General features: G+C 40.1%; 1 protein-coding gene across 7 annotated transcripts in view; it reads left to right on the forward strand.

The window, feature by feature from the left end:
• The window catches only part of SOX5 (SRY-box transcription factor 5), an 897493-nt gene that overhangs the window by 526581 nt on the left and 350279 nt on the right, over positions 1-20633 (forward strand). For 6 of the 7 annotated variants that reach the window (XM_060776580.2, XM_060776581.2, XM_067469306.1 and 3 more), the window contains one exon: positions 5406-5637. In XM_060776580.2, coding sequence (XP_060632563.2) covers positions 5407-5637 — 231 coding nt within the window. In that variant the 5' untranslated portion in view covers position 5406. The remainder of the gene's footprint in view (positions 1-5405; positions 5638-20633) is intronic. The other variant, XM_060776584.2, reaches the window with a different exon arrangement.

The following is a 20633-nucleotide window of genomic DNA, read 5'->3' on the forward strand; positions in this document are numbered from 1 at the left end:
CATCATGATCTGAAAGCTGGCTGATTCCTTCTAGTTGTGTCTCAAAAGACTGGCTAAGAAATTAACTTCTCTTTTATGGGAAAGTAGAGAAAAAAGGTACAGTACAGCTTTTTTTTTCAAAAAAAGAAAAGAAAGAATGACACTTACTTTAAACCATCTTGTTATATCCTGTGGACTTGGAACTGTCAAAAAGGCAAAGCCTGTATTTGAATAAAAATGCCTTCTATTTCTGTTGGGATGGTTTTTTTTTTTTTTTTGCAGCGAAGTGTACCAACGATAATTATCCATAACTATGCAGGGCCGTTTTTAATGCTGTTTTATAATTACAGGTCTTAATGCTAGATTATACAAAGTCATTTATAAATAGTCAGAAGAGAAGGACTTTGGGAGTTGCGAACCTGTGGATTGCTGTAAGGTTGTGGCAGCTGATGGGATTTCAGCTGTATATACATATAGATGTGGTGTTAGCTGCCTAATGATTGATGAATCCCTTAATTAATTCTCCAACAAGTTCCGATTTATAGCCCCATATCTTTTTCTCCTGACACATCAGTGTTCGTCACTTTAAAAGACACGGATAAGTCCCGTCCCTCCCCCCGGCCCCCCTTTGCAAGTGTCTTTGTGGATTTATTGAAATATTTCCGGAGCATTTTGCTGAATGTAACAAGATTAGAGTTTCATAATTTTATGGTCTAAGCAGTTGAGTTGGGATTGAAGTTGACTGTGTGTGAGATGACAACCCTTTTCTGAATATGGGGCATTCGGTTTGAGGTGGAAAATCACACAGTTCAGTCATCCAGAAGTGAAGGGACAAAGACAAAGTAGAAAGTTATCAAGTAGACTTTTTGTTTAAGAGGCACGGGGATTTCGCAGTTTCACTAAACTTACTGTTCCTTTAAATTCAGCCGGACTTACATCTGAGGAGACATGCATGGGATTGAGCTGGTAGTCATACTTTGATTTTGTGGGATTTAATTAACAGATAGGGAGAGAAAGACTTGACATACAATATAAAATATATTTGGTTTCATCGTTTTATATCAACATTTGTGGAAGTACAATACTGATTCATACCTGTGTTTTATCTTTGCACTTAAATGGTTTTGATCTTTGCACGTTGTTTCAAAACGGAATTAGAAAAGAACGTTGCTTAAAGTCCATTGTTGACAAAAGCATACCAATAGGATTGAAAAAAGTAGGCAGCATTTGACCGGGTCTTTCATTCAGTCTGAAGCTTTGCACCAGGTTTTTGAGCCCCTCCATCCCTACAGTTCTAAAAACTTTCACCAATCTTCTCAAACACAGTTGGTTATTTATTTATCATGTCACAAGCGAATTGGGGGTACAGTTATAATGTATTTCAAAACATAAACAAAGTTAAAAAAATTGGCATTATACTAGATTTCCTTTGACCAGAAACTGGCCACTTGGAGTGCCTCTGGTGCTGCTATAAGAAGGTCCTCCATTGTGCATGTGGCAGGGCTCAGGCTGCATTGTATTAAGTGGACTGTGGTTTGCTCTTCTCCACACTCACACGTTGTGGTCTCCACTTTGTAGCCCCATTTCTTAAGGTTCTCTTTGCATCTCGTGGTGCCAGAGTGCAGTATGTTCAGTGCTTTCCAAGTCGCCCAGTCTTCTGTGTGCCCAGGAGGGAGTTTCTTATCTAGTATCAGCCATTGATTGAGGTTCCCAGTTTTAGCCTGCCACTTTTGGACTCTTGCTTGCTGAGATGTTCCTGTGATTATCTCTGTAGATCTTAGGAAGCTTTTTCTTAATTTAAGGCATTGGTGTACTGTCTGATTTCCGAACAGAGGATGGGCCGGAGATGTCACTGCCTGGAACATTTAATTTTTGTCTGTGGTCTTTCAATAATGAGAAAACACAGTTGGTGAGACACATGAGAGTATCTTCTTAAGGGCTGCCCTGGGACACTGGACCTACCTTTCCAGAATAAACCCATAGTTGTTTTCCTCCCATTGCAGGCTTATAAAACATAAAACTTTTTTAAAAAGAGCTTTGTGTTTTACTGTTTTTATCTGTTTTTAAATAGCTTTTTAGTCTTTAGCATTGTATTCTATTATTCATAGGGCACTAGAGGGTTGAAAATTAGGCTCCCAATAATAACAGATCCTGATCTGGGCTGAGTTGAAGTCCAGAGGTAGATGCAGCCTATATTCAGCATTGCAAAACATTCCCATGAAAAGTGTTGGAGGCATTTGCTTTGGAATCCCATGATAAGGTGTTGTGCTCTTATTAGTAGGATTAGTTACCCTCTGGTACCTTACAATTTGTATTCTGGGAGTTTGGATTCTTAATGTATTTTAGAATGGGTATTTTTATGCTGCCCTTCAGCAGACTCCCAAGGCACCTTAAAAATTATAAGGCTTAATAAAGTACGGTACGAGACCTAATAAAATGTACCTCTGAATGGTACGTTCTCCTTCCCATGACAAATTAGCTGTTTTTTTAGTTGAACCAGCATTGTTCATCCTGTCTGGACCTTGATTCTTAGTTGCCTTCATAATTCACTTGCAGTTATATTGCACTACAGATTTTGTTTGTGTGCAATTTTTTAAAAACAGTTTTGATGGTTTGGTGTGAAAGGATCAAAAAGGCAAATTGTTTGACTCTGCTAAACTGTGCATAATGGAATGGTGATGATTTTGTGAAAGAATAAAGCCAGAGTTTTGCGGGCTGTATGGCCATGTTCCAGAAGCATTATCTCCCTCTGGGCAGGAAGCAGCCAGGCTTTGAAGCTGCCAGGGTATTCAATGCTAATCTAGCTGGCAAATTGCAACATTCATACTCACCTCCAACAGATAAGAGTTCTTTCTCCCACCCTGGACATTCCACAGATATATAAACCCCACTTGCCCAGTTTCCCACAGACCTCACAACCTATGTATGAGGATGCCTGCCATATATGCAGGTGAAACATCAGGAGAGAATGCTTCTGGAACATGGCCATATAACCTGGAAAACTCACAGTGATTCTGGCCATGGAAGCCTTTGACAACACAATAAAGCCAGACATTCAATGACAGTTTTAATTTCCCCTCCATTAAAATGATTGGTTGATTGTTTCATGAAATGTAAATACATTTGCATTTTCACCAAGTCACACCTGAAATATGACAGAAGCATGAACTAATTTACAAAGCGATAAACAAAAACTACTGTTCTTTGTTATAAGGAAAGCTTGTCTTTCAGTCGCTATTATATGAAGGCACCAAAATGACCAAGATTGGTAAACTCTCCGTTTTGTTCATTTCATCTATTGGAATTTACCCTCATCGACCAAAAGTAGCTTCCAGTTTTGTAATCATCTATTGAAACAGATGAAAAACTTGCAGCCCAGATTTTAAATGTAAAACTTCAAAAACTAGTCAGGTTACAAAAATGAATGTACTGCGGGAACACCTTTGCCTCTTTGTGTAAGCATGAATTGTGTTGTGGCATGGTTTTGTGCCAGTGCATCTGTACTGGGAGAACTGTGTGCCAATTTTCATTTGTTTCTTGCTTTTTGAGCTTTAATGTCAATGTAAATGCTTCATCCAGAAGCACAGTATGTATCCAATTTTGTTAAAATATTTCATATTTAACTACTGGTCAGCAGACTTTCCCCTCCTCAGCCATACTATCTCATCTGCTTTTGAGAAACATGAGAGAACAGAGTTACTTTCCATTGCAGTGATATAATAAGTAACTACTTTGTGGCATCATGAAACTATGATAATAAATAATTACTTTTAAATGTTACTCTACTCTGGATTTTGGTTTGAAGTTTAAAGGACAGATTTCAGATGCTAAATCACTTTGGATAGCTCCTTCACATTAGTGGTTCCCAACTTTTTTTTGTCCAGGGACCACTTGACCAGGGACCAGTTTGACCAGGGACCTCTCTCCAACATTAGTACCGAAAGGGTTATGAATCAGTTTTTGGTCAACTTTAGATTTGGTTTGGTTATTTGGGGTGCCGATTCAGAAAATTGTATTGGATAGACCACATCAGCTCTAGTTTCCAATACAAAACATATGTCATCCAGTAGTCACTATCTGCTTGTTCATAGAAAACCATATTTAATAATGTAGAGTTGATGTGGTCTATCCAATACAATTTTCTGAATCGGCAATTTTCTGAATCTAATGCAATTTTTTGAATCAGCACCACAAATAACTCCAGGAACAGGCCTAAAAACGAAGATATCCCTTTTGTTGGTAGTCAGCCTCTCCCCTCCTGACATCCCCATTGCCTTGGCACTGTTAGAGGTTTTTTGCGAGACAGTTGCTCTCGTTGCAACCATGTAGTAGTGGTGAGGCCATGGACCATATTTTCATTTTTGCAGACCATTGGTGGTCTGCAGCCACAGGTTGGGAACCACTGTTTTACAGTTCGATCTAAAACCTGGAGTGGGTTTACTACCCTACTGATGTGAGAAGCCATGCAGTGCCACTGATGCAAACAGACTTGGTTATGATGATATGTGTAGAGTTCAGCCAAAGGCATGGGGAGTATGTGGGTCACTGCATTGTCTACACTTGAGGTGTCCTGGCAGAATGTATGACAATGACCACCTTACAGTAATATGATTCAACTGACATTTGGTGACACCTGACATAAACTAACTGATGAACTGTATTGTTGAACGATTTCATGGCTTGTGTCACTGGGTTGTTGTAGGTTTTTCGAGCTGTACTTCTAGAACATGGCCATACAGCCCAAAAAACCTACAACAACCCAATTGATGAACTTCTTTCTACTTGTTGCAACAAGGTATTGTTTTTTAAACTTTGCATTGAAATTGGCAAGATTAAAATGCATGTGCCTATGTGCACAAAAAGGCAGCTGATGCTGGTACTAACTTTTAACATCACAAAAGTTTAATCTTCGCAACATATCTTGTTCTCTCATGACAAAACTACAGTTTTGTTGGTTTTTTTCCTGCTTCTTAAGCTGGATGGGGGAGAGCAAAAAGGAGCAAGTCAACAGCCATGTCTAGCAGACAGATGTTCTGTCTTTTGCAAGCTCCTCTAAAGTGCTAAAAGAAAGAGCCTCCTATTCCCTTCCACCCCGTGTATAAAATAAAATGGAATAAAATGGAATTGCATTTCATTATGTCGTGCTCTTAGGTAATTTCTCCCCCTCATGAATGTGTTTAAGAAACCAGCATACAAGGGAGAGCTATATTAGTGTATTATTCTCACAACAAACAGGCACTGTTCTGTTGCTACCTGCTTGGCCATTGTTCCCGATTGTGTATGCTTTGCAGTGGTATTTGGATGGTTTCCTGCTCTCCGCCAGCACAAAAAAGGCATTTCTGTTACAATGGCCCCTAACCACACAATGACGGCATTAAGGATTTATGTGGAGGTTTCATTATTTTCTCCTCTTTTGTTCCTTGTAGGATGTCTTCCAAGCGACCAGCCTCTCCGTATGGGGAAGCAGATGGAGAGGTAGCCATGGTGACAGGCAGACAGAAAGTGGAAGAAGAGGAGAGTGACGGGCTCCAAGCCTTTCACCTTCCTTTGCATGTGAGTTTTCCCAACAAGCCTCATTCTGAGGAATTTCAGCCAGTTTCTCTGCTGACGCAAGAGCCTTGCGGCCATAGGACTCCCACCTCTCAGCAAAACACAATGGTAGGTCTCCTCCAGGCTCTATTGTGCTTTTGGTTTGCCTCCACAATAGCTTGGCATCTAAAGACCTCTCCTTTTGTACAGTGTGCAGTTTTGGCATCACACACATGGAACACACCACAATAATGGGAAAACTTTGACCTAACTAAGTCATTTTCCTCCTTCTGCCCCTTACTTCAGCAGGGGGTCCTTCTAGCTGTGATCACAACACAACCTTAGCAGGCCTCCAGTTATCACCAACTTAATAGCTAGGTTTATTCAATTGTAAAGTCAATTCAAATCAGTCAATCAATAAAATAGTATAAAATGAAAATAAACTCCCCCTCTTCAGAGCAAACGTGGGAACACATAGATCTGAACTCAGTATTTATTAACAGTTTATAGGTATGAGTTGCCTCCAAGTATGCAGAGGGTGAAAAATTACTGGTGGGGTGGTTTAAGTGTTGGACTAGGATTCTGAAGGCAAGAGCTCTCACTGGGTAGTCTTGTGTAAGTCACACTCTTTCAGCCACAGAGCTTCCCCTGAATAAACCTTGCCAAGAAAACATTATTATGGGTTGGTTATATGCGGTGGTTGACTTGAAGGCACAAACAATAACTTTGTAGAAGCAAAATTAGATCTTGAAAAAAGTTGGGGTTTTTTTTGTCAGTCACTTCGAGTCAGTGGGGCTGCTGCGAGATTCTGGAAATGGTTATCCAAAAAGATTTTTTCATAGTTTTGAAAAAGGATTATGCAGGCATGTCTAATACCGACCTCTACGAACCAACAGCAAATTCATTCTGAGGGCAGATTTCAACATATCCCTGAGGGAGGAGGCATCAGAATGAAGCAAAATTAGAAGCTGCTAATAGAATGCAACTAAACATTGTGATATGTGAATTTCTGGATATCAATCCAGGGTTAAAACCATATTTGGAAGGGCCAGTTCAAAGGTTGGCCATCTTATCTCTTGCCAGTTTTAAATAGATGTGTGATACTTGGATATAATTTGAGAATCCTTTTTTTAAATACTGTAGAGCAGTGCTTCTTAACCTTCCTGATGTATTTTCATTCACTGGACCAAATTTGGCACAAATATCTGATACATCGACATTTGAATGGTGGTGGGGTTGAGGGAGAGTTGATTTTGTCATTTAGGTGATGCTGTGATTTATAGTTCACCTACAATCAAAGAGAATTCTGAACTCCACTAATGATGGAATTGAGCCAAACTTGGCACACAGAACTCCTGCGTCCAACAGAAAATACTGCAAGGGTTTGGTGGACATTGACCTTGAGTTCTGGAGTTGTAGTTCATCTACATCTAGAGAGCACTGTGGACTCAAACAATGATGGATCTGGACCAAACTTGGCATGGATCCTCAATATGCCCAAATGTGAACACTGGTGGAGTTTTGGGAAAATAGACCTTGACATTTGGGAGTTGTAGTTGCTGGGATTTCTAGTTCACCTACAATCAAAGAGCATTCTGAACCCCACCAAAGATAGAATTGGATCAAACTTCCCACACAGAACTCCCCATGACCAACAGAAAATACTATGTTTTCTGATGCTCTTCAGTGACCCCTCTGACACCTCCTTGCGACCCCCACAGGAGTCCTGACCCCCAGGTTGAGAAACACTGCTGTAGAGTCTTGCTTATCCAGCCTTCACTCACCCAACATTCTGCATTATCTAACACAGTCTGCCTCCCATCTGGTCCACAACTGTTTCAATACACTGTGATGTTTTGGTGCTAAATTCATAAATACAGTAATTACTACATAATGTTGCTGTGTATTTAACTGCTTTTTCTGTTGATTTGTCATAAAACATGATGTTTTAATGCTTCATTTGTAAAATCATAATGTAATTTGACGTTTAATAGGCTTTTCCTTAATCCCTCCTTATTATCCAACATTTTCGCTTAACCAATTTTCTGCTGACCCGTTTATATTGGATAAGCGAGACTCTGCTGTAACCAATAACAGAATATTGGGGTCTATGAAACTCTTTTTTAAAAAGCCCCTCAGTCCACCAACCAAGAAACTCTGTGGCTCTGAATCTTGCATTTTAAAAATGTTCATACAGGTCTCGTAAATATATATATATCTCCCTCAACATATTGAAACCTTTTTATATGTTACATGGGGCTTCCCCCTGTTTTCTGTATAAAAAGCAAAAGGTTAAACATGCTGTTCCACTTCAGAAAGAATACAGAGTGTTGATAATCTTCTTTCTTGGGTGAAGTACCTTTTGAGAAGAATTACCTGCCAGGTGGCTAAGAATGTATGTGAGAGAGAAGATTTGTGTGAATTTATCTTATAAGGAAGGAGGGTACAGAAACATGATGTGAATAGAAGAAAAATACATCGATGCAATATTTCCAATTGTACATTGCTCATTTTGGATCTTGAACACAGAAGAATGCTAGAGGATGCTGGCCCCACTTTCTCCCTATATCGACACCAGGGCACTAAAGAGGAAGTGTATATTTTAAACATGAAAATAAGAATCTAAGTATAAAAGTATTTATTTTGTTAAAGTTCTTGAAATACTGTATAAAAGCCATATCCACTGAACCATTATCCAAGGTTTCACCTACCCACATCCAACAAAATATGTAATCTCTAGATATTTTCTAGCTCCCACAGTAAGTCTATGTATGATTCTGCCAAAAGTTACCATTACATAAAATATGTAATCCCTATTAGTATGTAGGCTTCACTGTAATTATAACCACCTTATATAATACTACTACTACTTAATATTATTAATAACCACATTAAATAATAATAATAATAATAATAATAATAATAATAATATGTTTGTATCTCACTACCATCTCCCTGGGGGGACTCGGGGCAGCTTACATGAGGACCAAGCCCAGTCAGACAAAGTTAAAATATGACACAGTAAAAATACATATAACAACATCATAAAAACATAATTTAAGCATAATTCGTCATACAACAACCAGTAGCTGAACATAATAAACATTTCTGAGCTGAGGGAAGGCTTGTGTGATAGATCTGCTAGGATGAAGGGTTGATGGCAAACTACGAGAAGTAGGTGATAAGTTAAGGCTGAAAGGGCCAAGTCAAATTAGTACATTACAACTCCTGGGCAGGGACAATAATGAAGTGCAAGAGTTGAGAATAAAGTTAGAACTAAAGAGGCCAATTCATTTAGTGAACTGACAAAGCAAAAGCACATTCAAACAACCATGTTTTTAGGTCTAAAATCTCAGGGCAACATAAAATAAAACAACAAAGTCAACTGAATGCAATGGAAGCAGCAAATCATTTTTAGAAGGCTAAAGTATTAAACACTTTAAAAAGCTTTATCTTGTTGCAGAAATAACAGAAGCATGGTACCAATTGGGCCTCCAAAGGGAGGGCATTCCATAATTGGGGTGCCACAGCAAAGACGACCATCACCCATATCAATCAACAGTATATTCCCTAACTGATGGTACACAGAGGTGGGTCCTCCCATCAGATCTAAAACAGGCATCTTTAAGAGAGAGGTCCTTCTTCAAGTATTGAGGGCCTGAACTATTTAGAGCTTTAAATACTGTTGAATTCAGACAGAAATCTCATTGGCAAGCAGTGCAGTTTTTCTGGGTATGGTGGCAAAAGATGAGATTATAATCTGTCCCCAGAAGTACCTAAAAGAAACACTGACCCTCTCTACTCACTTGGCACTCCTTTGTGGTGGTACTTTTGTGCTCTCCCAGGAGAATTAAGCTTTCACTTTTGCGACTCTACTCAGAGAAGAGAATTGCTCATTTTTATAATAGTTAGTACAATAACTTTTATCAAAAGAGAAGCCATCACCTTCTCTGAGTAGAGGAGTGGCAAAAAGTCTTTTTGAATGCCTGGTTGGAAAAATAGCAGCAGTGGTGGCCAGATATGGCAGGTCCCCTGATGCACAGTAGCACTTCCCTCAATTCATAAAATCCTTGGATTATATCAAAATCCATAATTTTGGCCCTCAAACTTGCTCTCATTTATATATGAGATAAATTTATATATGATCTGGTCTTCAAGATTACCATGATCCAATAAGTAACCCAGGATTGTTGTCATATTGCAGATGTGACTGGTTAACATGGGAGGAAAGTTTGCCCAAGCTCATCATACCAATTCATGTAAGGAAGAGGATTGAATTGGAGAGGAGGCGTCCTGTTCCCAGCTCTGGATCTTAGTCACTCAAAATGTACCCGTTCTTTTCCTGTATAATAGAGAATTTCTTTAAAAAACAAACAAAGAGCAGTTGTGGGAGAAGAATGCAAATTTCAGGTGTACCTTTTGTACATCTAGCTTCGGATAGGCTCCAGCCCACACCTCATTTAATTGTGATGGGACAATACAGAATGTTGTGAACACCAGAGTAGTTATTGTGCCAGCTCTAATAATGAGAATTTTCATTGTTTGGGGAGCGCCGTCTCCTACACTCTAGACAAAAGTGTAATTACTTTTGAACGACGTGGAATGTGCTCTGCTTAAATAGCACGGCAAATAGATTTGCAAAGATTCAGATATGGCTTGCTTAGATGCCATATGTGCAGCATGGCAATAAGGCATAGTTAGAACGCAGCATAATTATGCACTTTGGCATACAGACGGCGCATACATACAATTTCACAGCTTAAGCCCAATGCTGTTGTTTCTCTAAGAGGCGGACCAGCTTCCCTGAAGAAGGCCAGCTCGGTTAAAATAAAGCGAATAATGGTGATCAAAGTTTGCAATTGTCTTGTTTCAATGTCTTTCCTTCCCGCATACTAAATTGATATTTATCTTATGATGGAATTATATTGTTGCAGGCATTGTTGCGCTGAATGTCATTACTACAGTAATACTTGAAAGCAGTTTCCGTACATATAATTTTAGGCTTGTAAACTTCTGCCTTTCAGTTTGTGCACTTACATTGTCTAACAAAATTATTCCCAGAGCTGACTAAATAAACAATGCCGCCTCTGTACATCTAGGAAGACCAGAGATTCTGTAGCCCACCTGCAAAGATTCTGCTGCAATTTCAGTTTAGTACAATGTTGCCTTACACCAGTGGTTCTCAACTTGTGGGTCTCCTGATGTTTTGGCTTTCAACTCCCAGAAATTCTAACGGCTGGTCAATTGGCTGAGATTTCTGGGAGTTGTAGGCCAAAGCACCTGGGGACCCACAGGTTGAGAACCACTGCCTTACACTAATTGGTCTGAGTAGCAGAAGGTGGTATTCACAGTTGTTCTCACCCTGATCTTCATGAGAACCCGGTTAAGTCGGGCTTGGTTGGGAGCATTTAAATATTGCAAATGGAATTGGTTAAGATGGGAAAAGTACACCAAAATCCACCAAATGACTGACCCAAACTGATACAGTGCACTTTATGGCCAAATGGAGATTTGAACCTGGATTACTGCAGTATATGTTGGACATTCTAGCCACTGTATCCCATTGGCTTAAGTTCAACAATATCCAAAGAGTCATTGAAGGCTTTCATGGCCTGAACCATTGGGTTGCAGTGAGTTTTCCAGGTTGTAGGGTCATGTTCCAAAAGCATTTTCTCCTTCTGGAACATGGCCATATAGCCTGGAAAACTCACAGCAACCCAATATCCAAAGATACCAACTTCTCAGTGATCAGAGCTTGAAATTTAACAACCTGGGTGTGGATGGGCATATTGGAGATCCTCTATTTTGTTCCAAATGTTAAGATGCAGGATTTTCTGGCAATCTTACCCAAAAGTTTGGAAAGCTGATTTCTTGGATTACACCTCAGAGAACCCATAGCCAACATGCCTACAATGATCCTTGTGGTTGGTAAATTGCCTCAACTTCTGCCTTGTCAAGACCAGGATGAATAACCAACACTTAGGCTTGTCACTAGGGTTACACTTCCTGCTTGCTACATCTTACATTCCAGTGTTTTGTTGAACAATTTGTTCATGACCTGGGGTTGGTTTAGGATGCCTACCAACCTGGTGTGGCCCTAGCAGAATATTTCTGAATTGCCCAACTCGGAAGTGGAAATGTATCAGTTTGGATAGAAAAAGCTTAGCAGTAGAAAAATGAGAATCTCAGTAAGAAGAACTCAAGCAGATTCACTCATTCTGTTCTCATCCCCTTTGTGAGTTTGTACATTTAAAAAATGCAGAGTCCATTGAAAGGATTATTATGCAAAACTCTTGACACAAGTCATTGCAGCTGATTGTATTTTTACAAAATGGGAGGATATCATGGTGGACTTTTACAATACCATTGAGTGCCCCTGACTAGCCAGGACAGGCCTCTTCAATGCCCTTTTATGGGTGACTGAAAAGTTTGGTGCCCACAAGGACAAATGCCTTGTTGAGTGAGGGGTGTGGTTGGTGTGCAGCTTCTTATTGAGGAGCAACTCTTTGTGAAGCCCAAGCATCTTGTAAAGGGAGTCATTTGGAATCAGTTAAGCAGAAAATCATCACCTGGAAAGTAAACACCTTGTTTTCTAAATGTGCCGGGAACCGTGCATTTCCCATTGTTTTCAACCATGCAGGCACACACCTAATGCTGGAGGGGGAACAATTGAATGACTTCATACCAGAAAATATTTGTCTTGGAGCCTCTTGTGTCAATATGAGCCAAACGCCTGGTTTACCTTGAAAATTGTGTACAAAGCAATGAGGTGGAAATGTGCACTTCGAAGTCCATCAGAGTTTTTTAATTGCTTAGTTAGTGGCAAAGCTCCCCTGCCCCATCTGTGTCCTTCAATGAGAATATTTCAAATGAGTTACAGAATGAGGAGAGACTAGGTTCTTGTGGGTTTTTTCGGGCTATAGAGCCATGTTCTAGAGGCATTTCTCCTGACGTTTCGCCTGCATCTATGGCAAGCATCCTCAGAGGTAGTGAGGTCTGTTGGAATTAGGACAATGGGTTTATATATCTGTGGAATGGCTGGGGTGGGGCAAGGAGCTCTTCCCTGCTGCAGTTAGGTGTGAATGTTTCAGCTGATCACCTTCATTAGCATTTGAAGGCCTGCCTGAGGAGAGACTGTTTTGGACCAAAGCTTGGAAACATTGCCTTTTGGTATGTAATTCTCAGAGGCTTCCAATGACCATGCTAGCAGGAGGGTTTGGGGAGCTGCTGTGCATAAAAGTAACTTGCCAGAGCTCTGTTCTGATCCCTTGAGTGCAGAAGTTAATGTGGGTGTTTGAGGTAGTTAGTCCGCTGGTTGATTTAGCCCTTATGCCAAATATCAAGTCACTGCAGAAAATGGCAGACCCGAGACAAGCTTTTTCCCTGTAATATCTACCAAAACAATATCATATTAGTGATTTTTTTTTTACCAAATCACTATCATATTAGGCTTTCCCTCATCCTTGCTCCACTGAAATGGTTTCCTTGCCAAGGGAAACATGGATAAGCTGGATGAGTTAATGCGTGAACTATGTGGGGTGGAAGTTACCTACCATTTTCATCAGTATGAGTGCCACAGTTGAATTGTCCAATAGCTGGAAACTTTGTGATTTTGAGCAGAAAGGATGATGAGGAATTGTGGCAGGAGGATAATGGCAATTACAGGTAGAAATGTTAAGTCATTTAACTGTATTACTTGTTTGTAAGTCACTTTGAAGACCATAGCATTAATTACTTTCTTTGTATCTTCACAACCCAAAGTTACAGAGATTTATTTTAAAAATAAAGTTAGAAAGTTGAACCATCAGGGAAAGTCTTCATCCATATGGTTAAGACAACCAAAGACAATAATAATAATAATAATAATAATAATAATAATAATAATAATAACAACAACAACAACAACTACAACTTTATTTTTACACCCCGCTTCCATCTCCCCTAAGAGACTTGGGGTGGCTTACAAATGGACAAGCTCATGGAGCACAAAGTTAAAAACATAACAATAACACAATAAGTTAGCATCAAAACAAATCCAAATAAAAACATTTCACAATAAAACATCATAAAAACAGTACCATACAGAACGATAAAAGTGCTGAGTTCAGAGGACTCTGGGTTTGGGCAGGCAAACTTACAAAAGTAAAATAAAAGTGGAAAATATAAGTGTTCTAGTAGCAAATGATTTTCAGAGTCTCATTGTAATGCAATTTGAGTATTATTTGAGATGTAGTGGAAAAGTGAAGATAACTAAACTGAGGCTGTTGCACTTTGAACCATCTTGTGAAGACGTAACCCACTAGAAAAGACAATAATACTTGGTAAGGTAGAAGACAGTAAGGAAGACCACATTACAGATGGTTACACACAATCAAGGAAGCCTGTGTTTGCAAGACCTGAGCAGGGTTATTGATGAACAGGGTGATTGGAAGTTTCTCATTCTTAGGGTTGGTATACGTCAAAGTTAACTGGACAACAATGAAAAAGGCAGATTTTTTCTCTCTCTACAGTATGTAAATTCATAACCACATATTCTAGCTGGGATGTCTACTTTGGACCCAGATAAGTCTATAGGATGTTGCTCAGCAAATACGTCCAGGATCACATGCTTTGCTAGTAAAGGCCACATGGCTGCACTACCTCAAGGAAAAATTGAGATATTTTCTATACCATGCAGCCCCCAAAACACATCCTTGCAGCCATAGAATTTGGAACTCACTTGGCATTCAATTGACTACTCCATTCTCATGCTAATAATAACATCACCATCTTGGGAGGAAGGGAAAGAAGTAATAACCGCTGACTCCCATGCACCCAATTAAGAGTTTTCAAAAAATTGTTCTCTTTCTCTTTTCTTTTTCCTGCATTGACATAACTAGGAAACTCAGCTCTGTGTTTCTGCTTGCCAGTAAAATGCAATGTACATGTGAGCTGATGAGGCATCCCCTCATGTTTAGTAAGGCCAACAACCCCTGCGAACCCTGTGAAGCTAACATCACAAGATAAAGCTATTGAGTAGAGTTTGTGTCTAAATTAACTGGGGATGACTTTGCCACAGATCCACAAACAATGCTATCATTATCTGTGGGAGGAGGGCTTTGCTTCAGCATCCCTTCCCTGTGCTTTGAAAGAAAGAAAAAAAACAACAACAACTCAAGCCAGCCCTAAGGGGAGAATGAGCTCTGGAAACAGGATTATCTGTTTGCAAGCTGCAGATAGGATGCAGGGGAAAGTCACAGAGAATGCTTGCTGATAATTTGGAACAAGGGCCAATTAAAGTGCTTTGCATCCAATAATTGTTTCTATTACTCTGGTGACATGATATCCTTTTGATTATTCAACATCATCATCCTGTTAATAATTAATGGTATCTTTTGAAATGTAATGATGGTGTATTATGCACAAGGCTAAAAAAGAGTCCCTTTCTCTCAATTCCTCTAAGGGCCTGATCTACAATTCAAGTGAGATGGTACGGCTTGGATTGAACCCAGTATTTAGGGTAACTTCTTTGTTTACTCACTTTTACGTAGCATTTACTTGGAATCACTGTTAGCCAGCTCCACTGTTTTCCAAGTAATCAAATAATAGTCTAGAACAGTTGTTATCAGTCTTTGGTCCTCCAACTGTCTAGGACTATAGCTCCCTTAATTTCTCACAGTTGGCTAAACTGACTGGGCTTCTGGGAGTTGAAGTGCCAAGCATCTGGAGGATGAAAGGTTGGGAACCGCTGTTCTAGACGTTTCCCTTTTTCACTTCTATGCTGATAGTGTATGCGACAGAAAGAGATAAAATGCAATTGTTTGGTATGGTTTTTCAAAGCTAAAGATTTTCATGCCTCCAGTGTCTTTAAACTGAACACACACACCCTTTGTGAGTTCAAATCATTTCATCACTTCCTCTTGATCCAGATTGAAGATTGAGGGCCCTTCCACACAGCCCTATATCCCAGAATATCAAGACTGAAAATCCCACATTATCCCAGTTCAAAGCAGATATTGTGGGATTTTCTGCCTTAATATTCTGGGATCTAAGGCTGTGTGGAAGGGCCCTGAGTGATAAATAGCCTTTCTGAATGGCCCTAAAGGGGAAGATATTTTGTTTTGCTTTATTTAACTGCTTTATTGAATGAATTTGCTCCAGAACATTTCTTAGATCTCCAGAACATGTTTTGAGAGTGTGGAGGGGGCTCAGTGAGGAGGAGAGGAAGTGAGTTGCCCCTTCCAGTGGTGTCACTAAGTTCGATGTGTAGCTCATTGTTACACCCCATAAACCTCTTCCCAGAGGGATCCTATGCCTCCTACCTAGTTACTACCCTCCTGCAAGTCTAGTCCCTTCCTCTTCTAGTCTAGCCCCTGCTATATTTGTGTTATAGCCACTGTTGTTGCAACCAATGCCTTGCCTCCCATCATTTTTATTATGGTGCATTTAGCTTTCCTTGACCTTTACTACCACCATAACAGTGCTGATGATTCCTTGGCAGGTGGTGAGGAAAGCAACATTGGCTCCATTTTTGGCCATCTTCTCAAGGAAGCTGCACCTAGGAGGAAAGAATCTGCCATGGCTTCCTCATTCATTACTGGTGGTCATCAAGCATGAATGGTTTCTCCATTGGTTATTTTGGTATCACCTCCTCTGATGATGTCACGTACTGCAGTTCATTCCCTCTACTGATGCTACTGATCCTTTGGATCATACCCACTCCTAGCAACCTGATAAATCAGGATGTGTTTTGAGGAGGAAATTGAAAAACCTCAATGAGCTTGATTTTTTTTTCAGATTTTCATATCTTTAATGGGTTGCCCTAGATTCAAGGGAAAGCTCTCTGTGCCTCATACCAAACTTCATGAGCTGATCTCCATGCCCTTTCCTGTCTGATAGCTCTGGTTGAAGCATTTATTTGGAAGTGTACATCAGATTTTGTGATTCTGAAATCTACATCATATATCTTCCTCTGTGTTTCTCCATCTGCATGTCCATGTACATATATCAATACAAAGGGTGCACTCCAAATGAAGCTGTCATACTTAAATCACACTGTCGGTGCTGTAGCTTTAATTCCAGCTTACTTCTTGATCTGTGTTTAATCCAAACATGCCGGCTGTCTCTGTGTATATCTAGCTTTACGTCTTGGCCCAGCATGCTGTTTCAATGGTTTACCTTTTGGCATGTTGCTTTGTGTGTTTTATCACCAGTCATGGGCTGAAGGAGGGAAAAGGATGTGTCAGTCAGAATGGAAAATGGAGAATACTTATTTTCTAAATCTGGAGCATCTGTCCAACTCCTATGGTAAGAGCAGTTATAGTAAGAATATCTGATATTGTTACAATTCCCATGCTGTCTTACGTATGGAGAAATAGGTGATCAGAGCTTCACAAGTCATGATTGAAATTTGAGGTTCAGATCTCATTCTAGGCAGCTTTCATTCTTTCTTCTAACTATATTTGCTATTGTTGATGATGTTGTTGGTGATGATGATAATAACAACAACCAGCTCTATAGTGTTGAGGTTGAGTTTGCCTAACTTTAAATGATTAGAGTTTGGGGGATTTTGGAATCCAAGCAGCTCACAACATATCATATTACCATAGCTGGAGAAGCATGGACTCATACTGAACATTATGCATGGATTCCTGCCATTGCACAGATCCTCAGTGTTCCCCTAGCCTCGCATCTCATACACATTACAAGTAGTCCCTCTAGCCTCACATCTCCCACCATTTCACAGATCCTCTGCAGGGAGACTGAGGATCTCTGAAGACAGAAACCCATTCCTCCCACAGATGTCTATCTCTCCAACTTCACATCTTATTTGTTCACTACTTGTGTTGTGCATGAGATGTGAAGTTAGGGAGAGGCTGAGGATCTGTGAATTGGTGGGGAACCACACCTCCTGCCATTTCACAGATTCTCCCATCACTTTCTCCATCCTCATATCTTTCATGTCTCTCTCCAACCAATCTCCTCTCTCTGAGGAGCCTACTAGCCTGCCACCTCCACCTTGAGAAGTGCTGCAGGCACCACTTGGAAGGTCAAAGCATGGGGCTGGTTGCAAAGAGTTTCAGTATTTTGGAAAGTTTGGGGTTTGTGCTTCTATGTAAAATAAAAAAAGGAGGGGGGGGGGTCAATCTGTATATTGAGAACAATAACCTAAGACCAATTGATAGTAGACCAATTAGGGAGGGGATGCAACTCCATCATACAATACATGCATGGCATACAAAATACACTTCGGGTCCAACCTGTCTTTGAGACTGTACCTCCTTCTATTAAACGTCATAGGCTTTGATATCTGTCGGGGAGGCCCTGTTCTCGATCCCACCACCGTCTCAAGTATAGTTGTCAGGGATGAGAGAGAGGGCCTTCTCGGTGCCCCCCCCCTTTCCCGGCTCTGGAATACCCTCCCTAGAGATATTAGGTTAGTCCCCATTCTCCAAGCCTTTTGGGTTAGCTTAAAAACATGGCTCTTTAGACAAGCCTTTGACCTTGTGTAATCTATGGTCAGACTTGAGGACTCAGAGATTGTTTCACTCCAGCACTTTTATTTGTTAATTGTAGATAGCCAGCTTCATTTACAGGTTCTAAGGTGTTTTATGAATTTACAATTTATCAGATGGGGTTTTATGTGTGTTTATTGTTTTTAGGCTTATGTTGCCATTTCATATGCTTATGTGTTGTATGTTTTATATGTGGCACTTCGAAGTGCTTTTTTCAGCCGCCACGAGTCACTTCAGGGATATGGTGGCGAGGTATAAATAAAATTTATTATTATTATTTATTAATACCCCCTGAATCAGTCTTTACTAAGTTCCTTTGAATAAGGTCCACAGGAGTTTGCTAAATCAACACTATTGTAAGTCAAGTTGACTCAGTTGGTCTATTCCAGAGGATTATTCTAGTGCATCACAAAGAGTGAGAAAGCCAGGTCAAGTCCTGGAAAAGTTGCTGCCAGTCAGAGAAGCTAATATTGGATTAGATGCACCATGAAGATCTTCTCCCAAGATGCCCCTAGATATGGCTGTCCAGCTTTTATAACAAATATTATGGACTATAGAAGGGAAAGAAAGACTCAATATGGGAAGGTCATTTTTTGTAACAGTCCCATAATTTTTATAATTGAAATTCTGCCATAAGTAAACATACATGCCTAAACATGCTATAATTATAGGGGGGAAAGCTATATGTGTAGCAGGACGTACTTTCCATAAACAGAGTTACTATATAACTGTTTAAATAAAGGACTTTTGCTGTCTTGTTGAAAATACAGTAATATTGTCTTGGTGCCTGATTCATATTATTATTTCCACTTCCATGAACTTTCGTGTCTTAGTCTATGGGTATATACACATACACACATATTATACACACACACACACACACACACACACAGACACACACACACACACACATATATATATATATATATATATATATTAGAGAGGGAAGCATTTTGTCGCTTCAGATTTTCTTCTGTTTCAGGCTGAAAAGACTCCACAGCTGACAGCTTTATTTTTTTTAAAGCCACCCAGCACTCAGAATTCTATCCAGCTTTAAACTCTTATGTTTCTAACCCTGAATATCTCTAAAATGTCTTTACCTAAAACACTTTACAGTTTTTATTACCAGGTTTATGCCAGTAATAATATTCGCATCAGCTTTCTTAGGGATAATCTTTCGGCAGAACCCTCGCAAGAAAGGCTTTTGAAAACTATCGTTGCCGGGAACGCAAATCTCGAAACATGAAACATCGGTCTAATCACCCCTTCTGACAACTTAACATGACAGATTGAAAAATACAAGCCGATATGGAAGCGGGATCAATGGATTATCAAAGTCCTAAAACATCTTCTCTGGAGGGGTGGGCAAGCGGGGGGGGGAGTGTTTGGGGGCCTGTTGGCATGCATAAGACACTAAGTTTGCATAGCTTATAATAATGCCGATCCAGGGCTGTCTGACTGGCAGGGAAGTTGAGACAGAGAGAGCGGGAGAGATTTACATGAGAGAACTCAGGGGGCTTTGTCACGGCAATTGTATAAAGTGATATACAGTACAAATCGACTCGAGCATGTCCCTGGATAGCAGGCGGTTTACAGCCTCTTCGGCAGAGATTACTGCTTTATCTTGTCATACTAAATTAACGTGGCAGCGCACTGTTAAACAGTGGTGACCTCTTCATCTGTGGAAATTGCTGCCTAGAGGAAAGATAGTATTTAAGACTCTCTCTCTCTCTCTCTCTCTCATTCTCTCCTTCTCTCTTTTTCTGTTTGTTCTCAGTTTTTTCCCCTTCCCTTAGGGGTCCTGGAGGATATTCAGTTTAGGGTCATTCTAGCATTTCAGAGGAAAAGGGGACTCAGACGAAGGAGAGCATTGGAAGAGAATGATTTTAGCATTAAAGTGAAAAGAGCTTTGTGCTAATTGGTCCCTTGTTTAATTAATAACAGTGTTGTGGCAGGATATTATGCCTTTGTTTGGTTACTTTTTATGTGAATTGGAAAACAAAATATATAGTACTATTCTTTTCTTCCATCCTTTTCCACCCTTCTTTTCTTCCTTCTTGATAAGGGCTTTTAAATACTAAATGATCAGACATAATTATACTTCAGTCTTCTTCTGTTCTTTCTAGCAAGGTAGACAGTAGTTTAAGAAATTGTGTTGGCAATATTATCTGGTGGAGAGAATGGCCAGTATCTTCCTTTCCTGTTGTTCAGCAGTGGAACTCTCTGCCCAGGAGTGTGGTGGAGGCTTCTTCTTTTGATGCTTTTAAACAGAGTCTGGAGAAGGGAAGGATGAGTGGAGACATGATAGCCATGCATAAATATGGAAGGGGGTAGTCATAGGGTGGAGGGAGCAAGCTTGTTTTTTGCTGCCCTGGAGACTAGGATGTGGAACAATGGCTTCAAACTACAGGAAAGGAGAATCCACCTGAGCATGAGGAAGAACGTCCTGACTGTGAGAGCTGTTCAGCAGTGGAACTCTCTGCCCCAGAGTGTGGTGGAGGCTCCTTCTTTGGACGCTTTTAAACAGAGGCTGGATGGCCATTTGTTAGGGGTGCTTTGAATGCAATTTTCTTGCTTCTCGGCAGGGAATCAGACTGGATGTCCATGAGGTCTCTTCCAACTCAATGATTC

Source organism: Anolis sagrei, chromosome 5 (genome assembly GCF_037176765.1).
Source record: "Anolis sagrei isolate rAnoSag1 chromosome 5, rAnoSag1.mat, whole genome shotgun sequence".
Lineage (NCBI taxonomy): Eukaryota > Metazoa > Chordata > Lepidosauria > Squamata > Dactyloidae > Anolis > Anolis sagrei.